Source organism: Daktulosphaira vitifoliae, unplaced genomic scaffold (assembly GCF_025091365.1).
Source record: "Daktulosphaira vitifoliae isolate Bord-2020 unplaced genomic scaffold, ASM2509136v1 Scaffold_2, whole genome shotgun sequence".
In the NCBI taxonomy this organism is placed as follows: Eukaryota; Metazoa; Arthropoda; class Insecta; order Hemiptera; family Phylloxeridae; genus Daktulosphaira; species Daktulosphaira vitifoliae.
Genome location: NW_026099573.1, coordinates 38,375,918 through 38,398,191, shown reverse-complemented (window position 1 = coordinate 38,398,191; position 22,274 = coordinate 38,375,918). Strand labels below are relative to the sequence as shown.

The window sequence follows — 22,274 nt, the reverse complement described above, 5'->3', positions numbered from 1 at the left end:
TTTACGTTAATTGTCCACGTATCACTGCCATATGAAAACACACTCCAGAAAAATGTTTTAACGAATAGTAAAATTGTAATTCTATAACTGTTATATTTTTTGAAATTGTTTTAGGTATGTCAAAAAAAAATTCAAAAAATCGTTTAGCTTTTTGTTTGATCTTTATAGTTACAGTGTGATTTATTAAGCATACTACACCCTATGTTTTGCTAAATAATAATTTTTTTTAGCTTCGATGCGAAGCGGAGAAGGTATTAATTTTACTATGATGTGTTTTTTTTTTTTTTTATGTCTGTTGCCACTTTTTCTCAGCTCTCACCGAACCGATTACTTTCAACTATACGTCAAAAGATCACAAATCGTATCTAGTTGAAGACATTACCCTTAAAAATTGAAAAAAATTCCCTCGTTCCCCGCAAATGGGGGAAATATCCAAAAAAATTACAAATTTAAAAATCGCTAATTTTCGAAATTTTTTCACTTTTTTTTCTTAAAACTTCCATAACTTTTTGAAAAATCAACAAATCAACATAATTTTTTTTTATACTAAAACCTTAGATATTTACCTTTCATTTGATATCATTTTTTTGAAAATTTATCATTTAACCTGCTCATTGGGGGGGATTTAAAATGGCAACTTTTTTACAAAAATTAATTTTTTCAACTTAATTTTTGAAAATGTTCCGGAAAGACTGCGTCCTTTAAACATATATCAAATTAAAGCTTATTTTATGTACTACAAAATGAAAAAAAAAAATTTGTCCCGACACTTTTTTTTCTACATTTAAACGGCTGCCGTAGTTAAAAAAACACTATTTTTGTGTTAAAATTTTCGATTTTCGATTTTAAATTTTCAACTTAAAAATGCTATAACTTTTTGAAAAATGTATATATCAGCACAAATTTTTTTTTTCTAAATACATTATAAGTACATCTTTCATTTGACATACTTTTTATTAAAATTGGACAATTTCCCCTTATATAGGGGGCGTTCAAAACTTAAAATATTGTAAAAAACATAGATCTTTTTCAACTGAACTTTTGAAAATGTTCCGGAAATACTGCGTCCTTTAAACATATATCAAATCAAAGGTTATGTTATATACTATCAAATGAAAAAAAAAAATTTGTCCCGACATCTTATCTTCTATGTGCAAATGGCTGTCGAAAATTTAAAAAAAAATGTAATGTTTGCGATAAAAATTACATTTTATCGGGATGTTTTTTGTACTTAAAACTGCCATAACTTTTTCAAAAATGAACAAATAAAAATAATATTTTTTTGTATTGAAACCTTAGATATTTCCCTTTCATTTGATATAATTTTTTTTGAAAATCTAACACTTATTCTGCTCACTGGGAGGATTTAAAATAGTAACTTTTTTACAAAAAATAACTTTTTCAACTTAATTTTTGAAAATGTTCCGGAAATACTGCGTCCTTTAAACATATATAAAATTAAAGCTTATTTTATGTACTACAAAATGAAAAAAAAAAATTTGTCCCGACGATCTATCTTCTATACGCAAATGGCTACCATATTGAAAAATATACTATTTTTGTATGATAATTATGGGTTTTGTATTTTATTTTAATAGAAGTTGATGTTGCTTTTGCAATTATCCATCAATTTTTTAAAATTAAACACTATCTACAGATTTGCATCGAAGCGTTTCTTATGATAGTGATTTTAATCACTGTCAGATTAAATCTATACTGGACCCTACTATGCAATGTCTCCACTATGCAATGTCTCCACTTCATGATTCTATTTTTTTTTTTTATATATAAAAATGTATAGATTGAACTTGATTTTAATTTTATTTATAAACCATTGTCAATATAAAATTTATTACAAGAAAAAATTATTCCTACGATTAGATTTTAATTGTAATTTTTGGAAGTTGAATAGGAACTTATTATTTTTTAATTATAGTACGTAACATGATCTTTTAATCAACACATATTTAAATGACGCAGTATTTCCGGAACATTTTCAAAAGTTAAATTTAAAAAATTGACTTTAGTGAAAAAGTTGATATTTTGAATCTCTCCCTGTAGGCAGATAAATAGTCAGGTTTTCAAAACATTTATATCAAATGAAGGGAAAATACATAAACATTCTATAAAAAAAATAATAATTTTGATTATCAATTTTTAAATTTGTTATTATTTTGAAGATTTCCCACATTTACGAGGGAATTTTTTTCAATTTTTGAGAGTAATGTCTTCGACTATGTACGATTTGTTAATTTTAACGTGTCGTTGAAAGAAATTGGTTCGGTGAGAGTTGAGAAAATGTGGTAACAGACACAAAAAAAAAAACACATCATAGAATAATTTTCCTAGGTATTAATTTATACCTCTAAGCTTCGCACCGAAATTAAAAAAAATCAAAAATACAAAGAGTAATTTGTAGCACTCACGAAAGTACGCACGCTACGGATTGAAAACAGCACCACCAATCAACTTTGGCTATTCCACAACAACCGATCAGACCAACGGTGTTGCCTATACGTGTTTAGTCTTGGAGAGGGTTAAATAAGTTTGATAATTACAGAAATTAGAGATAAAAAAATAAAGACCCTAATACTGGACAATGTAATAGACAATGATACTTTTAGGGACATTCAATGTATTGGAGAGTTAATATAATAGATTATTAGCACTTAAAATTTAATAATTATTATTTAAAAAAAAAACAACATTTTTATGGGAGATTGAAGATATAAAACACCTAGCCCTTTATAAAAAAATAACTAAAAATATTGAATAATAGTTAACTTTATATATCTTTAAGTTTAATTGATTAACCAATATGAAACATTTTTAAATGAAATCTAAAATCACAATTTCCTCCTTAAAAAACTTAAATATTTTTATTTTTATTAAATCGGCCAAGTATATTAAACAATATTTATTGAGTTTTTATTTTTTATTGAAAATATAATCTAAATTTATATCTTAGAATAATTTTGACTGAGATCAAATTATAGCAATAAATAGTAAAATAAGTAACAATAGAAAGTCAAAAATATATAATTTTTAAACCATACCTTTGGATTAATGTTTGACAATTTTTTAAATGAGTAAGTTAAAAAAAAATTTATAAAATATGTATAATAGTTAAATAAAAAGCGATTAAAAAATAACGAAAATGTAATAATTTGGGTTTTTAAATATTATTAACTAAAATCTTTATTAATTTCATCATCTTCTAATGTATCTCTATTTAGAAATCGATAATTACTATTGTCTATGTACGATGGTCCATCAAATGCAACAACAGTTAAATCGTTTACTTCATTTTCACCACAGTTAGAAATTTGGTGTAATTCGTCAGTAAGAGAAGTAAATTTTTTATAAGTCTGATGTTGAAAACATGGTACTATGTGAACAAAATTATCACATGTTCTTTTAAAAACTTTTGTAGTATTAGTTGATGCATTTTTTAAATTAATTGTAGAACTTATTGCCAAGTTATTATTACAGATAGATTTTGGTACATCAAACTGGGGTAATTCACCACACCTTAAAGTTGACACTGAATCTGATACCAAAAAATCACCACCACCCATTTCCATACCTTCTTTGTGCATGTCTTCACTTATTTTTTTTAAAGTCTGCATAAATTATAAATTTAATTATAATTAAGTTAATATTTATGCTAATAACTTTAAAAAGAGAAATAATTGTTACGCGATGCTTCTTAAAATTATTAGAATATTAAAAATAATTGCAGTTGTCAGTGGCGATCAAATAATTTGGCCATGGAAGGGATGACAAATCTTATAATAAAAATCTTCATGAGAGTTGTACCCTCTAACTCAAAACCTTTTTTATCATTGTATCAAGATGTTATTGCGAATTATATATACACATGTGCAAATGGCTTATTCTATATTTTATATTAATCCTATTTTAAATATTTAATTTATTTTAGAATAGTACCTAGTTGAATTTACCTACTCATAAATAATAATTAAAACTTAAAATTTAATTTCACAAATTTGTAGGAATTATATTTTTTTCATATTAACTATGCTTAATAATTTATAAATAGAATTATCATACATTAAGAATCCAAAATAAATAATATATATAATGAAAATTGTACAAAATGTCAGAAGCGGGAAACAATTAGACCGCCACTGGCAGTAGTAGAAGAAATTATTGTTTTCTAGAAGAAAAGTCTATATAATTAAAGTTAATTAAATAGGTCATTAAAGATATAATTTTTTATTAATATTTAATAATTTTATTACAACTCATATGAAAACTTATGGTATGACATGAACTTAACTAAATTTACTTATACAGGTTCAGTGATTAAACTTGAATTATTTGGTGAGGTGTATCATTTGGGTAATTTATATGGTGACTGTGGGGGCTTAAATATTCATAATAACAATCGTTGTTCCCGAATAAACTATATTTATTGAGGAACAGGAAATGATAAAGAAAGATAAGAGATGTGGAAAAGTAAGCTTCACTTTAAGTTTTAAATTATGAAATTGAATGACTGTAGCCCCACAGACAAATTTTTTAAGCTTCGACCATAGATTGCACATCTCAGATGTTAGTTTATAAATATCAGGACTTAAAGAAACAAGAAACACGGAAGGAGTAATAACACTCATTATCCCCTAAATGCGGCCCTGTTCATCTATCCATAACATTGCAAACATTTCCTTTATATTTTAAAAGTTTTGAATCCACCAATATACACAGTTATCCTTTTGACATTAGCCACTCGATTTCTCTTAAAATAATAATTATGTTAAAGAAAATTATGTATTTTTTTTCATATATTTCTCAATTTCTCAGTTATAGATTACTATTTTAATTTATTCTTTATATCTTTTTAAAATATCGTCTTTATTTTTTTAATAGAAACATATATATTTAAGTAAAATCATTTAAATAATACTCCAATTAAGGAAATGACTGTATGATAATAACTTTAAACATGCATTTCACAATTTTTTACCATTTTAATATATATACTAAAGATGAAGTGCATGCATATCAATATTTATAATTAGACATTATCCATTCCTTCCGCTTTGTTATAAATTAACTAATAAATTATTATTAAAAACTTTCAAAGTAATGGTCCAAAAGTTGTTATCGACCAATTATTTTCTTAATTAGATCATTTTTTATTTTATTAGCTATTCAACATATATGTTTCCATTTAACAAAAAAAAAAAAAAATTACACGCTTATAAGGTATAATAGATGAATTAAAAAAGTAATTAATAATTTATAAATCAAGAAATATGGAAAATAGTTAATATTAAACATATTTTTCTTAACATAATTATTTTAAGAAAAATCTAGTGGATATTTATGTGGTTTATATTATTTTATTTGGTAAATAAATTTTTTTACATCTAAATCTTCATAAGCATCCCATTTTAATTTTCTAATTTTTTTAATGAACTTTTCATCTGTACTAGCAGCAAACTTGATTTTCATTGTTTGATGATTATGAATAAGCATAGCTAAAAAAATAATTCATTAAAAATATAAAGAAAAAATTCCAATCTAATTATTTACTAGTAAAATATCAAGAAAAATAAAATATAAAATTAAAATATTCATTGAAACACTTACAAAACATGGCACGATCTAAAAATTGTAACTAAAAAAATAATTAATTTGAAGGTATTAAATAATATTGAGATTATAAATTAGAGATTATAAAAATAAGTTTTTTTGTCTCCTGAACAATTGATCATTTAATAATTAATTATATGTAATTGTAACTTCAGAACTATGAATTGAATAAATTCTATTCTGGAAAATTATATTTTCTCGAGGTTCAAACATTAAATTTTTTTAAAAATACTTTATTTACTTATTTTTGTATCCTTTAAATTCATTTTACAATTTAAACTCGTAAGTAAAGAAACTGGATCTAAATTTGTAAAATTTTCATCTGTATTTGTTCGCTTATTTTCTGATATAGTTTCTTTTTTGGCTTTAATGGCGTTTTTCATCAGTTCAAAACAATATTTTATTTGGTTACGTTTCCGTGGCATAATAATTTTTGAATTTTCATCATTCAAAAATCTTAATACAGTATCTTTACACTCCTCAATTTCGTTTTCGTCCAACAATAGGTCCTTTAATATAAATATAACTGTAATTATTGGTTTTAAAATGACATACTTTTTTAATTTATATATATATATAACTGTTATTATTAGGACTTGGTACAATATGCATTTATACATTTTATTAAGTAATTCCGAACATAATATCAGTATGTTTTACATAAGTATTAGTACACATTTTTATTAACTGACTTGAAAACTTTGTAATTCGAATGTTGTTATAGAGATAACTTTTGTGGGGAGTAGAAAGTTTACCCCACTAAAACGAAAAATATTTCTGTGGTACTATATAATCCATATACTATAGAAGCCAATTATACTAAGCTAAAAGATCATATTAAAAAAATTGTGATAATAAGAAAAAAAGTATATAAAATGTCTAAATTTATCGATTTTAAAAATCATATTTTTTTAACCGTTTAATGTCACGGTTTGATAGTGCAACTGTTCTACCACTTGTAAGCTCGCCACATATACAAGAACTGCACTGTAGTCACTGAACGGCGTAACCGTTTAGTGGGTTGAGACCCGTACTATTATAAAGCTATTATTATTGTACATTATTATGGGTAGAGTTGTCCATGATTACATAGCTTAACAACTTCAAACAATAAATTGTTCCCATGTTCGTGTTCAGTAACGTATATAAGGAGAGGCACAAGTCTCACTCTTTCTTTTTTTTTATTTATCGATGGTAATATGTGTTAATTATGCAGATATTGTACTATACTGAACAAACTTCAACGCCTCTTATGGTTGTTCTTAAAACGTTATCACTTATTACTAATTAATACATTCAATTTAATCTTTTGAAAGTGTTTAACGTGTAGAGAACTATATTGATATTTTTACAATTATTATTATGTATTTTTTTTTATTATTAAAAATGGATTCAAAAAGATCAAAACAAAAAATCCAGTTCAGTGAGGACGTGACAAAGTTTAAATAAGTGTTAATGATATCTGACAATGATAAACTATCACTATTATAAAAGAGTAATTGTAATGCGTATCTATCAAGGCTTGTTAAATCATCGAGATGTTTCATCTTTTTTTCATCATAAAATATTTTAAACAAATTTTAATTTAATATAGGTTTAGACGTTCCGAAGTCACGAGTTCAAATTTTTTGTTGAAAATAAAATACAATTCAAAAGCTTCAATTCAATATACATCTAGAATAATTAGTTGTCTCAGAAAAGTTTCAAATACTAATATGAACAAAAAATTTTACATGCATAATTAGTCTTGTTAAATCCTTTTCCACTGTGACGATCAATGGCAGAACATTAAGTAGATAAATCCCCTCATTGACATATCATATTTAACAATTTTTATAATTTTCATATTTTATATTTTGGAATCTTAACAAAAAGAGAGTTATTTATTTTTATTCAGTAATTCGCAATAATATCCTTATATAGTCGATACAAATAAAAATACTCAGATTACAGCGCATACAAAATTTTTTATCACAAAAGTTTTTTATCTCCTCTTCTGGCAAAATTATTTGACCACTGCTACCTTACTGTGTTTAAATTTCCCATTTGATTTTTATGAACAACATATAAAAAGAAATTAATAGAAAATAAATAAAAAATACGTGGTGTGTTCGCATAATATCGGGAATTTCTTTAGTTCGCGAATTTAGAGAGTCCGGTTATCAAAATTTTTGTCCCTGAAGTTTTATTAAATTAAATTTTTTAATTTTTCAGTGGCAGCCGCTTAGGTTAAACGTGCTTCTATGAGCTCGGAGATTTTCGTCTGTTAAAAAAAATGATCAAAGGATTTGTAACAAATTTTGCGTAAAAAATGAAATAAAGGTAACAAAGTATGTAAAATGTTAAAAAAGATCTATGGTGAGTCTGCCATGAGTAAAATAAGGGTTTACAAGTTGTATAAGCGTTTTCAAGATGGCCGAGAAGACGTTGAAGATAATGCATACTCCGGACGCCCCAGCAGATTAACATCCAACACGGAAAAGGTGAAAAAAATGGTTATGAACAATCGCCGAATCACAATCAGAGAAGTCGCTGATGTTGAGATATCGATTGGTTCATGCCATATGCATTTATTCCAAAATTTTTGAATTTTGAACAAAAACAGCGGCGAATGGAAGTTGCTTATGAGTCACTTAATGAAGTCAACGACGATTCAGAATTACTGAAACGTTATAACAGGTGATGAATTAGGAGTTTATGAATACGACGTCGAAACTAAGGCTCAATTGTCCCAATGGATTTATTCTGAATTGTCAAGACCGAAAAAAACTTGACAAGAGCAATCGAATGTGAAAGTTATGTTTACTGTGTTTTTTGATTTTAATAGCATAATGCATCATGAATTCTTGTCATGAGCTCAAACGGTCAATAAGGAGTACTACCTACGCCATTTACGTGAAGCAATCCGAAAAAAACGCCTGGATTTGTGGTAAAACAATTCATGGCTTTTGTACCACGATATGCACCTGCTCACACTTCATTGCTTGTTCGTGAATTTTTGGCCATAAACAATACAGTAACGATGCCCCAGCCTCCATATTTGCCAGACATAGATCCGTGTTATTGTTTTCTATTTCCAAAAATAAAGAGAACCTTAAAGGACCGTCGTTTTACAAGCATAGATGACATTAGAAGCGCATCGCTGAATGAGCTGAAGGCTATCCCAAAGATTTATTTGAGAAGTATTTCAAGGATTGGAAGAAGAGTTGGCACAAGTGCATAATATCTAATGGGGACTCTTTTGAAGGCGACAACATTAATGTATATAAATAAATAAAAACTTTTTTCAAAATACAAAAATTCCCTTTATTTTCTAAACACACCTAAAAAATTATTGACTTATTAATCTTTATTGTATTCTATTAACATTTTATAAAGATTTGTCTGTTTTTAAGAAAATTAACGCTACTTTAAAATGAAGAAAAAATTGATGATTTTTATAGTTTTTGACGGCTTCTACATTTTAAGATATTATTCCAAATTTTAGAAATTAAGGGTCTTTTTAGAGTTTTTGAAGGGGATATCTGTAAATAAATTAAATTGAGGTCTTTTGACATATATTTCATCAAAATCTGCCCTATAAGGTCTGCCAGTTTTTATGGACATGCTACGATCACAAAACAAATAACTTCTTAGCTTCGCAGTTTTTTATCAAAGCAAAAATAAAGTCGACAACTATTAAAGTTATAAGAGTTATTACTATTAGTAATTAATAGCTGCAGAAATTTATGTAACTAATAATAAAATAAAAAATTGTTTTTCAATATTTTATTTATTTTGCAAAATAATTGAGTAGTTTACATAACAATTTACATTACAAAACAATCAACCTGTATATATTACATATTTGTGTATGAGTTTATACAAATAATCCGACTTGATAAGATGCAATTAATATAACAAAATAATTATAAACTAAATAATAGATTCAAAAATGAATTAAACTAAAATTCAAAATTATGAGAGTCATAAAAGTTCATTTTCAGATTCCACTACGTTTCGTAACTATGATTTTATTTGTTACTCTTTGAGCGCATTTGCGATATTAAATTTTGCAGCGGTACATACACGTCCTAATGATCAAATTTTACATCAAGTTGAAAATATTATCTTTCAAAAAATATTCAGATAAGGTTTTTTAACAAACAATAAAGACTCAATGTTTTTATCGAGTAGATATTCATTGCACTGCCATATAGTATTACTTTTACATTATTTATGTGGACTAGATAAAAATTACAATCATCGCAGGAAAAGTATTCATCATTACTTCTTCGTCATGTAGACCTGATATATGTTCTATTTGTGAAATGTAAAAAAACTGATATTATCCACAAAATTTATTAACCAACTTGCTGTTTTGACAAAATAATATAACATTTACTAGAGCACAACTTAAAAACAATCCGATATTTTTATATTCTCAACTCTATTATATGCCGCCTTTGTTTTAACAGTTGTAAAATTATAAGTAAATAAAATGTTAACATTGAAGAATGTACAACTTCAAATTGAATTGCGAGAAATATTTTCATAATTTATAAAATATATAATTTAAATGATGTCAATAAATTTTCAATTTATTTTATAGTAAAAATTATTGGACCTTAAAAAAATATTAAAATATAAAAAAACGATAGCACAGTGGTGACATGGTATAGTTAGAATAGGTATAGACGATATCTAACAATATTTAAAATCACTATCATAAGAAACTCGGTAAATAGTGTATAATTTAAGAAATTGGTAAATTATTCCAAAACCAAAATGAACACTTATTTCCTTATTTATATTCTGTTAAAAAGTTTTATGATTTATGAAGTGTTATGAATAAATATTCATTATAGCAATTAAACATATAAATGAAATTGTTATTTAATAATTTAGTATTGTAATATTTATGGAGAAATTATTAAGTAGTTATTATTTTTATGACAAACGTGTAAAAACATTGATGGGCTTGATGCAATATTAAAAATAAAATTGATGTTACATATAAATATATTTACTTTTAATATAATATACTTTTCTAAACCCATTTTTGCGACGATTTCAAATGTGCAATTAGATTTTTTATATCATCCCATTTTTGAATTTATTACTAATTTTGTAAAATACTTTTAAAAAGTTTTCATTTTTAAAAGACAATATATAATTATTCTAAAAAGAACAACTACTATTTTCTTATTTATATCCTAATTATAAGTTATATGATTTATTATTTATTATATATGATTTATTAATTACATATTAATATTAAATGTTGTAATTTTTACAGATAAATTATAAAAATTTTAATGTAGTTGCATATTTTGTTAACTCTATGGAAAACATGTATCAAGTTTTTAAGTATGGATTTAATAAAAATAGAAAAAAAATTTTCTTAATTCAATTTTCTAGCTTATATGAGTTAATTATTATTTCAGTTATGAAATTGAAATTATAGCCTATCTTTAAGTTATTAATAACTAGATCATTTTTCTTGGAAGCGACATTTTAGCTTCGATGCGAAGCTGAGAAGGTATTATTTTTACTATGATGTGTTTTTTTTTTTTTTTATGTTTGTTGCCACTTTTTCTCAGCTCTCACCGAACCGATTTCTTTCAACGATACGTCAAAAGATCACAAATCGTATCTAGTTGAAGACATTACCCTCAAAAATTGAAAAAATTTCCCTCGTTCCCCATAAATGGGGGAAACCTCCAAAAAAATTACAAATTTAAAAATCGCTAATTTTTTCAATTTTTTTTACTAAAAACTGCCTTAACATTTTCAAAAATGAACATATTAATATAATTTTTTTTTATAGATGCTTGATATCTTTATCTATCATTTAGCATATAATTTTTGTAAATCTGACACTTAACCTGCCCACAGGAGGTGATTTAAAATGACAACTTTTTCACAACAAATTAACTTTTTCAACTTAATTTTTGAAAATGTTTCGGAAGGTCTGACACTTTTATATATATCTTAAATTAAAGCTAATGTAATGTACTTTGTTATGAAAAAAAAAATTTGACCTCTGGGCTTGTCTTCGTGGTGTAAATGGCTACCGAATGCTATTTTTGTGTGAAAATTCTTGATTTTATTTTTTACATTTTTAACTTTATAATGCTATAATTTATTGAAAAGTGTATGGATCAACACAATTTTTTTATGAAAAATAATATTTTTTTATATTACCTTTTTCATTTGACATACTTTATCTTAATCAGGATATTAATAAGGAACTAGCAGATAATGTAGCTTTTGGAATAATACACCATTTTTTTTTAAATTAAACACTATCTAAAGATTTGCATGGAAGCGTTTATTTTGATAGTGATTTTAATCACTATCAGATATCATTATACTTGATCCAACTATGCCACGTCACCACTGTGCCGCGATCCCCCTGTTCTTTTTTTAATATATTTAATGGGCAAATCTATTAAGTATATTAAAAGCTACAAAAAGTCTCCTTGAAATTATTTACAACACTTGTATCTTTTTTATCTTTATTATTATTATTATTATTATTTTGTAAGAGAGTTTTAAATATGATTACTTACCCATGCTCTTGTTTGACTAAAAATATTTGATTTACAATAAATAATTTAAAAAAATTTTATATAGAAAAAAACACGAAAAATGATAATTTTTTTTAGACATATCTTATTAGATCTTTATTTTAACTTTTTTTCAATATCAATCAAAAATCATATAATTAAATGATATTTTTCTTTTGCGCAAGGTTTACAAATGCATTTGTAATTAAAATACTTTTTTTTTAAGAATTCACATCCACAAAAAAAATAAAACATCCATACTAACTTTCATTATAATATTTTAACTATAAAACAATAATTGTTAAAAAACAAATTGATAACTATTAACGCATGTTGAGGGTTATAAAGACCCTCCAAATTTTCAGGAATACTATGCATGTCAAATTTAAGAAAAATAAAAAAAATATGTAAGCTTATTAGTTTGTATGTTGCATTTAAAACAGTATAGTTGATACTTTTGTAAGGTATAAATATACGTTATTAAGAAATCAAAAGTAAAAAATTCTTAGCATAACTTGTAAGTAATAGAGTAGGTTTTTATAAATGATTCATTTCATATATTATTTGAAGGATAAAATAATATACAAATTTAATTATTGTCAAAATTGAAAACAATATATTTTTAACTAGTCGACTGCAGCGTTTTTACATATATTTTAATTCACATTCTTAGTTGAATTAAATTAACTTACATTCTTAATTAGTTATGAATTTATTCATTTAAAAATAAATTAATTCGTAAGAATTAAATAATTTATTAATACACTCAAAAGTGGCCTAATTATTATTTAACTTTTTTTTCTTTTCAATTTTTGATAATGTTCCAAAAAACTTTAACCTACATCAAATTAAAACTAATACAATGTACTTTAATATAAAAGAAGAAAAACTATCTGAAATTTTAATTTCTAGGAGTTATTAATGTCAAAAATAATACAGTTTTGAGTATAAATGACTGATTTTGTGTTTTGCATAGTAAGAGAATATTTATGTATATATCATAGTCATATATATCACATATATTCATAAGTCGAAAATAATATATTTTTACTGGATAGGTTAATTTTTCAAATATACATCCAAGCGTTTTAGGATAGGAATATTAAACTGTTAGATATCAATCCATACTAATCTAAAAAATTTCTAAACACCATTTTAATGGATTTCTACTGAACTTTACTTTTTTTACTAGATAATAAAATGAAGATCGTAAATTTTGATTTACTTCGTTTTCACGTGTTCTCGTCAAAGCAAGTTGATTTCTGAGTAAAACAAGCTCTTGTTGTGGATCTAAGTACCAATTTTCTTTTACTCTGTTTTCAACAATAGCTACTCTCTGAGCAAATCGACACGTGGATATTGATTCCTGTATTTGAATAGAAAAATTATTTTGAGTCAACTCTAAAATGATAGAAGTAATTAAACAATTTGATTTTTATGTTACCGATCTAAAATATACTGAACTAATAATATTTATTCAATCAATAAAAAAATTCGTTAAGATTAATCAAATGGCAGAACTAATGAGGACTTACTAAAATACAATTATTATTCAGCACAATATTAGCTATCATCGCAGTAACACAGTTTCCACCTAGCGATCCTTTGAGCAATGATGTCATCATTGAATTTCTATAAGGTACATGAACTTTATTTACTGAATTCGATAAAGTTACAATTACATGTTCCAGATAATGTAACGATAAATTAATGTAACGAGCTTCCGAAAGCGTTTGTTTTTCTACTTGGGATCTCCATATTCGCTCAGAACTAAAATATTGCATATCTTATAGTTATGTTATGATTTTTTTTTTATAATTTTAAATAATATCTACCCAGCTAAATCAACTAAATTGAGTTTTGATTTAAAAACTCGACTTGTATATTTGCTTTTTTGAACTAAATGAATGATACATATACAATGCGACCTACTTGATTGAATATTCATTGGAGTTGGAGATATTCTTCTTCTTAAATCACCTTCGTTAATTAAATCCAATGCGTCATTAATATTATTTACTTGATGGCAGGTCAAATTTTGAAGTACAACTCGCCCATTTTTGTCGAATAAATACGTTACTTTGTTTCTATATAAATCATAAATTTATCAACCCAACCAAGAATTGAACTCAAGCATTAATTTTTTTTAATATCTACGTGGGTTGGTCTGAATTTACACTATCCTGATCATCACTCATTTCATCAATATTAAAATTCTGTACACTTCTTTTTAAATTTAATAAATCGTAGCCAACTTCATTATAAATCTCAATATATGAAAATTTTACTTCATAATCTATTTTATCTATAATCATAATTTGAATTTTCTGTGAAATATAATTTGATAATTGTTTTTTTAATTAGCTACCCTTTTTTATTTTGTTATCCATTGTACTGAATATGAGTTCGAATGATCTCGGAATGATTCCTTTACCTTCTTTACTTGTTGTACCACATATTGTATGAGTTTTGCCACTACCGGTCTATAAAAAATTAATTTTATCCGATTATTTGGAATCAAAAAAACTAATTAATAATTTACGTACTTGTCCATAAGTAAAAATTGTGCCATTGTAACCTTCAATAAACCTTAAATTAAAAATGAAATATTAACATTTAATCAAAATGTATTATAAATTAATTTAATATTTTTATATTTAATTAAAGAATTTAATATTTAAATTAAATAAATTAAATTCTTAACATAAGTAATTAACAAATAAAAGAGTAAACGAACCTAAATTATATATAGTCAAATAAAATCTAATATTTTAAATGAAAGTAGTCCTATTTTTGTTTTAAGTATTCAAGTACCAAATTTATTCAGTGGATAGTGGTCTATAAGTTAAATTATAAGTTTAATTATTAGTTATAGAGAAGAGTAAAATACATTTTTAAACGGAAAATTTATCACAACTATTCAAAAAGGTGCGATTCATTTGTTAAAGCAGTAACATGTATTTTTCGATTTATAGTGTCTAATTTGCGCGTATTGTTTAACAATTTTTAATAACGAACAATTTTTTCGCTTACTATGAAAAAATGTACCAACGGCGAATTAGGTCAAGTTGTCTGAAATGACTCGAGCCACCATTTTTTGTCAACAATAGACATGTATAATTACACAGCCAAATCAAATTGTAATTGATCAAATTATTTTGACTCAACTACAAAGTGAAAACAAATCATTATGAAAAATGGTGTAGAGCTCCAAATAAGCATTGAACAGTTGAAAACTCAAAAAATTAACCAGCATGTGAGGAGCATACATGACTATAATAAAAATAAAAATTTTATTAGTTACAACCCATCTGGGTTGTAACTCAGATACTATATTTAATTCAACAGAAAAACAAGTGAAAGAATAAAAAAAATTATTAAAAATAGCACCAAAAATGTATAAACCACCACCAATAGCTGCGTGTGAAAAATATCAACAACTTAATTTCTAAATTAACTCACAAAGAGATCATTGATCATGAATAACAATTAAAAACTATTGCAAACGATGATTTTAAAATTATGACTGGTAATGAACACAATTTCAGACGTACTTTAAAAGTGAACGAAAAAAATTAAATTGAGTATCATAGATATCTATTAAGAACAGAAAAAAAGTTTTTTATTGTAATCAGAGGATTACATCCTGACATTGAAATATATGAAATTAAAAGATTCCTAGCATATAATGATCATTATGCAAGTTTAACCAAATAAGGATAAAAAAACGATAGCATAATGTAGTAGCAGCATAGTGTGGACGAGGTATAGTTGGGACAAGTATAGATGATATCTGACAGTAATTAAAATCACTATCATAAGAAACGCTTAGATGCAAATCTGTAGATAGTGTTTAATTTTAAAAAATTGGTGAATTGTTCCAAAAGCAGAATGAATTCCTATTTCCTTTATTATTCCTAATTAGCATTTCTATGACTTATAAGTATAATATATGTTCGAAATTTATATCTATAAATAGAAAATTTATGAGAATAAAAAAAAATTATGTTATTAAAATTAATATGCAGTCTGGAAATTTTATAATTACTATTTATATTAAATTTATCAGTAAAGCTCGATATTTTTTTTATTTCTTTTATTTCGTAATAGATCACTTAAATAAAAATAATAATAATGATTTCTAAGTAAATTTTGGCGTTTAAAAAAAATCTACAATTGAAGAATTCAGATTTTAATTAATATTAATGATTTAATTCAACTAAAAAAAAACCCCAGCACAGGGGGGCGCGGCACAGTGGTGACGTGACATAGTTGAATCAAGTATAATGATATCTGACAGTGATTAAAATCATTATCGAAAAAAAAACGCTTCGATGCAAATCTTTAGATAGTGTTTAATTTTAAAAAATTGGTGGATTATTTCAAAAGCTACATTATCTGCTAGTTCCTTATTAATATCCTGATTAAGATAAAGTATGTCAAATGAAAGAACTAATATAAAAAAATATTATTTTTCATAAAAAAATTGTGTTGATCCATATACTTTTCAATAAGTTATAGCATTGTAAAGTTAAAAATGTAAAAAATAAAATTGAGAATTTTCACACAATAATAGAATTTGGTAGCCATTTTCACCGTGAAGACAAAATAAAGTCCGAAATTTTTTTTTTACATAATAAAGTAGATTACATTAGCTTTAATTTAAGATATATATAAAAGTGTCAGACTTTCCGGAACACTTTCAAAATTTAAGTTGAAAAAGTCAATTTTTTGTGAAAAAGTTGTCATTTTGAATCCCCCCCTGTAGGCAGGTAAAAAGTCAGATTTATAAAAAAAATATACCAAATGATAGGTAAAGACATCATGCATCACAAAAAAAAAGAATTATATTGATCCATACATCTTTCAAAAAGTTATAGCATTATAAAGTTAAAAATATAAAAAAGAATTTTTTTACAAAAATCGTATTTTTTTTATTAAGTTTAATGTCTGTTTTCACCATGAAGATAAAATAAAGTCCGAAATTTTTTTTTTCCATGATAAAGTATATTACATTAGCTTTAATTTAAGATATATATAAAAGTGTCAGACTTTCCGGAACACTTTCAAAATTTAAGTTGAAAAAGTCAATTTTTTGTGAAAAAGTTGTCATTTTGAATCCCCCCCTGTAGGCAGGTAAAAAGTCAGATTTATAAAAAAAATATACCAAATGATAGGTAAAGACATCATGCATCTAAAAAAAAAAGAATTATATTGATCCATACATCTTTCAAAAAGTTATAGCATTATAAAGTTAAAAATATAAAAAAGAATTTTTTTACAAAAATCGTATTTTTTTTATGAAGTTTAATGTCTGTTTTCACCATGAAGATAAAATAAAGTCCAAAATTTTTTTTTACCATTATAAAGTATATTACATTAGCTTTAATTTAAGATATATATAAAAGTGTCAGACCTTTTGGAACACTTTCAAAAGTTAAGTTGAAAAAATTTATTTTTTGTAAAAAAGTTGTCATTTTAAATCCCTCCCTGTGGGCAGGTAAAAGGTCAGATTTATAAAAAAAATATACCAAATGATAGGTAATGACATCGTGCATCTATAAAAAAAAGAATTATATTAATATGTTTATTTTTTAAAAAGTTACGGCAGTTTTTAATAAAAAAAATTGAAAAATTTTCGAAAATTAGCCATTTTTAAATTTGTAATTTTTTCGGAGGTTTCCCCCATTTACGGGGAACGAGGGAATTTTTTTCAATTTTTAGGGTAATGTCTTCGACTAGATACGATTTGTGATCTTTTGACGTATCATTGAAAGAAATCGGTTCGGTGAGAGCTGAGAAAAAGTGGTAACAGACACAAAAAAAAAAAAACACATCTTAGTAAAACCAATACCTTCTCAGCTTCGCATCGGAGCTAAAAACAATCTAAAAATTGTTATAAAAATCACTCAATTAAGGATATTATAAAATTTTATTATTACAAAAAGGTGAAACTAAAAATCATTTTTTTTAGAAATTTTTTTTTATGCAACATGTTACCAAAAAATTTGAGATATTAAAGACTGATAGTAGCCCACACAAATAGAGTTAAAATAATAATAAATAAGTAAAATTATTTAATTTTTTGTAGTTGAAACCTATTATTATATTAAACCCAATTCGAAAATAAATACTTTAAAAATTAGAAATGAATGATTTTAATTATCTATATAGAAAAAGCTAGTTAAGCAACTTTCTATTTGAAGAAAAAATATCCCATTTATAAAATAGAAAATTGCTTACTATTTGATAAAGGGGATTTTTTTCCCTCAATTTTTGAGGATAATATCTTTAACTAGATACTAGTTATGATTTGATGTATCGTTAAAAATAGTTAGTCAAGTGATGGCTGAGAAAATAAATGAGAGCCACAAAAAAAATCATTTAATAAAATAATTTTAATATTAATAAGATATTTCTTCAAACGAGAGAAGACTAAAATTATATTTTTTTTATTGACTTTGATTACGATTAAGTATTAAAATATTAATACTTTATACAGCGATTTTTACATTAAAATATTATTTATCATAAGCTTTAATTTGACATATATTTATAGTGTATAGTATTTCCAGAACCTTTCCTAAAGTTAATTGAAAAAGTTCTACATTCTACTCACATTTTTAAAGATTTAAACCCCCTCTGTATAAATTCCGATTTTAAAGAAAAGTATGTCAAATGAAAGAAGTAAAAATAATGAATTTATGAAAAAAAATTGTATTAATCCCCATACATTTTTCCAAAAGTTATAGTAATAAACGTTGAAAAAATAAAATCATAAATTTTAAAACCAAAATTGCATGTTTTTTAAATACGACAACCATTTTCATGTAGAAGATAACTCATCTAGACAAATTTTTTTTTATTTCACAATCCATAAAATAAGCTTTATTTTAACATATATTTGAAGCTTGGAGTATTTCCGAAACATTTTTAAAACTTAAGTTGAAAAAGTTACATTTTTGTGCAGAAGTTGCTATTTTGAATCCCCCCCTGTAGGCAGGTAAAAAATCAGATTTTCAAAAAGTTTACATCAAATGAAAGGAAAATATCTAAGGTTTCTATCTAAAAAATAAAAATTATTAATTTAACAAATTTTTTCAATTCATTCATTTTTCAATAAGTTATTGCAATTTTTTGAAAAAAAATTTTAAAAATGTCAAAATTTACTTATTATAAAAATCGTAACTTTTTGATGGATTTTCACCATTCAACGAGCACACAATTTTCAATTTTTGAGTATAATACTAGATACTATTTGCGATCTCGACGTATCGTTGAGAATAATTGGTTCATTGAGATCTGAGAAAAAGTAGCGACAGACACAAAAAAAAATAAACACATTATGATAAAATTAATACCTTCTCAGATTCGTATCGAAGCTAATAAATCCTTATGACAAAAATAGTGAAAAATCAATTATAAAATTGAATTACCTTTATTATTCGTAGATCCTCAAAATAACAAAACAGATTTATAAGACTTAAATAGTTTATGTTATTATAAAATAAAAGTAGAATCTTCGAGAAAAAAGGTTTGCCGTAGTGTAAAAACTATCAAGCTTCTATTATTATTATTGTTATAAAAAATCTATCTGTTTAAAATGTGGTAAATAATATAAAATAGAAGATTACTCAAAATCGAAGAAGACAAAATCAAAATACGCGCAATTGTGGAAAAGCCGAAGAAAAAATACACTTAAAAATAACATTCACAGTGCAACATCTTCAACAGAAATCTGCGAAAACTGTAACACAGATGTTTCCTACACTAAAATAGCTGGTAGTTTCAATGAAAATAATGTTATTCTTAAAAAACAACCAATACAGCCGGTTGAAAATGATAACTCCCGCTCTAATTGGAAATTTTATTAAGAGTATATTAAGGGCCTTAATATATAACTTAATATTTAAAAAATATGACAAATAGACTTGATAAACTAGAATGTAACCAATTTAAATTTAAAAATCTGAAAGATTACAAATGACATAAAAAAAATGAAATTGATTGGCCACAACAGATAAAATTTGTAACTTTCATGGAGCATTGAAAAATACAAAATGAGGGTCGCCAATCCACTGGGCGAGACAATGTACTATCGGACCGATTTTACAAAAAATAAAATATTGTACATTGAAAGCAATTGAAGATAAAAAAAATAGAAAAGTAATAAAGGTTGTATTTGAAGTCTTTGAGTCGTTGATAGTTTATTAGATTAGAGAATACGATGAACGCCTTCGGTTATCTATAGTGATGAGCAGAATTACTCTTGTTCTTGCGGTCATGGCTTGGTCTTGCATTTCTACGAAACCAAGAACAAGACCAAGACTGTAATAATATCAGCAAGACCAACATCAAGACTGTACTCAATTGACAAGAACAAGACCAAGACTTTTTTAGCAAGACCAAGAACAAGAACAAGACTACACTTGCAAGAACAAGACCAAGACCAAGACTCAAAATGCAAGAATCTTGCAACAACAAGAATAAAACTGCAAGAGTATTGCACTCTTGCAAAAAAAAAAAAAAAATTGTTGTTGGTTAAAATCGTTAAGAATATTAATGACAGATTCAACAATATTAAATTTTACTTTGATTTTTATTGATTACGCGTATTGTTCAAATTAAATATTACCTATGAGCTGATGTTACCGATTAACTTAAAATTTTACAATCATGTTTCAAAATTTATTGTCATTCAATTGTAATTAATTAATTTTAAATAATTAAAGAAGATTAAAAATAAATATTCCGTGCTTCAAACATTATGATAAAATTAGATAAAATTTTTGTTTACTTCTAAAGCGGAGACTGAAACTGGTTTTATAAAAACTGGTTATAACAGTTTTTTTCGGTTTTGTTAATCAAAACCAATAATTTTTAAAAACTGTGTCTATGAACAGAAAGCGATTATTATTTAAAACCGGTTTTAAAAATCGATACATAAAACCGGCGACTGGTAAACTCATAAAATAAATATATTCATGTTCATTATTCAATGAAAAAAATTAATTAAAATGCAAAAAAAATTATCCGACTAGGAGAATCGAAATCGCGTCCTCCCCGACCGCACATCCGCTGCGTTACCATTCGGACAATATTACGCCATCAGTTTAAAGTGAAAAAATACTTTGTTTCAATAACGTCTTATTTTTTTATAATTTAATTTATTTGTTTATTTTTTTTTAATACCCCAAACTATTCATAAAAAAATCATCCATATTGTTTATGCTAATATTAAGTTCTAACTTAAAAATCCTATGGCATATAAATTAAATTTGAATTTACAAACTGAAGTAGATAACTTCGTTATTTAAACCTTTTAAGTAGAAAATTGTTACAAATATAAATGAATGCAAGATTTTGCAAGAGTATTGTGACAAGACTCACAACAAGAACAAGATTTTATGGGCAAGACCAAGAACAAGAACAAGACTATATTTGCAAGACCAAAACCAAGACCAAGACTGAGTTAGCAAAGCAAGACCAAGAACAAGAACAAGACTAGATTTGCAAGACCAAAACCAAGACCAAGACTGAGCTATCAAGAACAAGACTATGACCAAGACTTTGACAGTCTTGGTCTTGTTCTTGTTTTGCTCATCACTAACCTTATACCCAAGCAGTGGAATACGTGATGGTACAAAAGTTATTATAAAACAATGCATCAAACATTTTGAACATAAAAAATATTCAACAATGCATATACAGAGTGTTCAATAAGTACAGAAACAGGTTTCCTTATTTACTGAACATTCTATGTAAGCAACAAATGTCAGTTATTAATGAAAATAATGTTTTATTAGTTTTAGAAATTTATTGCCCACCTCAAGTTCAGGCTAAATTTAATAAATTCAATAAGTTTTTCTAAAAATTAGGCAACTGTTTTATTGCAAGTGGTGATTATAACGCCAAATATATGCACTGTGGATCAATACTGATTAACTCCAAATGACGTGTACTATTAAACTCCGCTAACTATAATAAAGCTTAGTTTAATTTTATTAGAAAACCAACTTACTATTCAAATGACTCAAATAAAATTCTTAATCTTATAGATTTCTTCGTAGTTAAAGGTATCTTTTCTAACTATGTTCAAAT

General features: G+C 25.3%; 1 protein-coding gene across 1 annotated transcript; it reads right to left on the bottom strand.

Annotated features, from left to right (window-relative positions):
• Window positions 1-3,120: 3,120 nt before the first annotated feature.
• LOC126898629 (kinesin-like protein KIF6) lies at window positions 3,121-19,462 on the bottom strand. The gene is made up of 11 exons (XM_050672877.1): window positions 19,363-19,462; window positions 17,705-17,731; window positions 14,720-14,762; window positions 14,542-14,656; window positions 14,331-14,478; window positions 14,009-14,260; window positions 13,709-13,943; window positions 13,399-13,539; window positions 5,864-6,131; window positions 5,395-5,507; window positions 3,121-3,623 (listed from the first exon to the last, which is right to left on the bottom strand). Exons 2-11 carry the CDS (start codon window positions 17,722-17,724, stop codon window positions 3,186-3,188), a joined length of 1,773 nt encoding a protein of 590 aa, XP_050528834.1. The 5' UTR covers window positions 17,725-17,731; window positions 19,363-19,462; the 3' UTR covers window positions 3,121-3,185.
• Window positions 19,463-22,274: the final 2,812 nt, after the last annotated feature.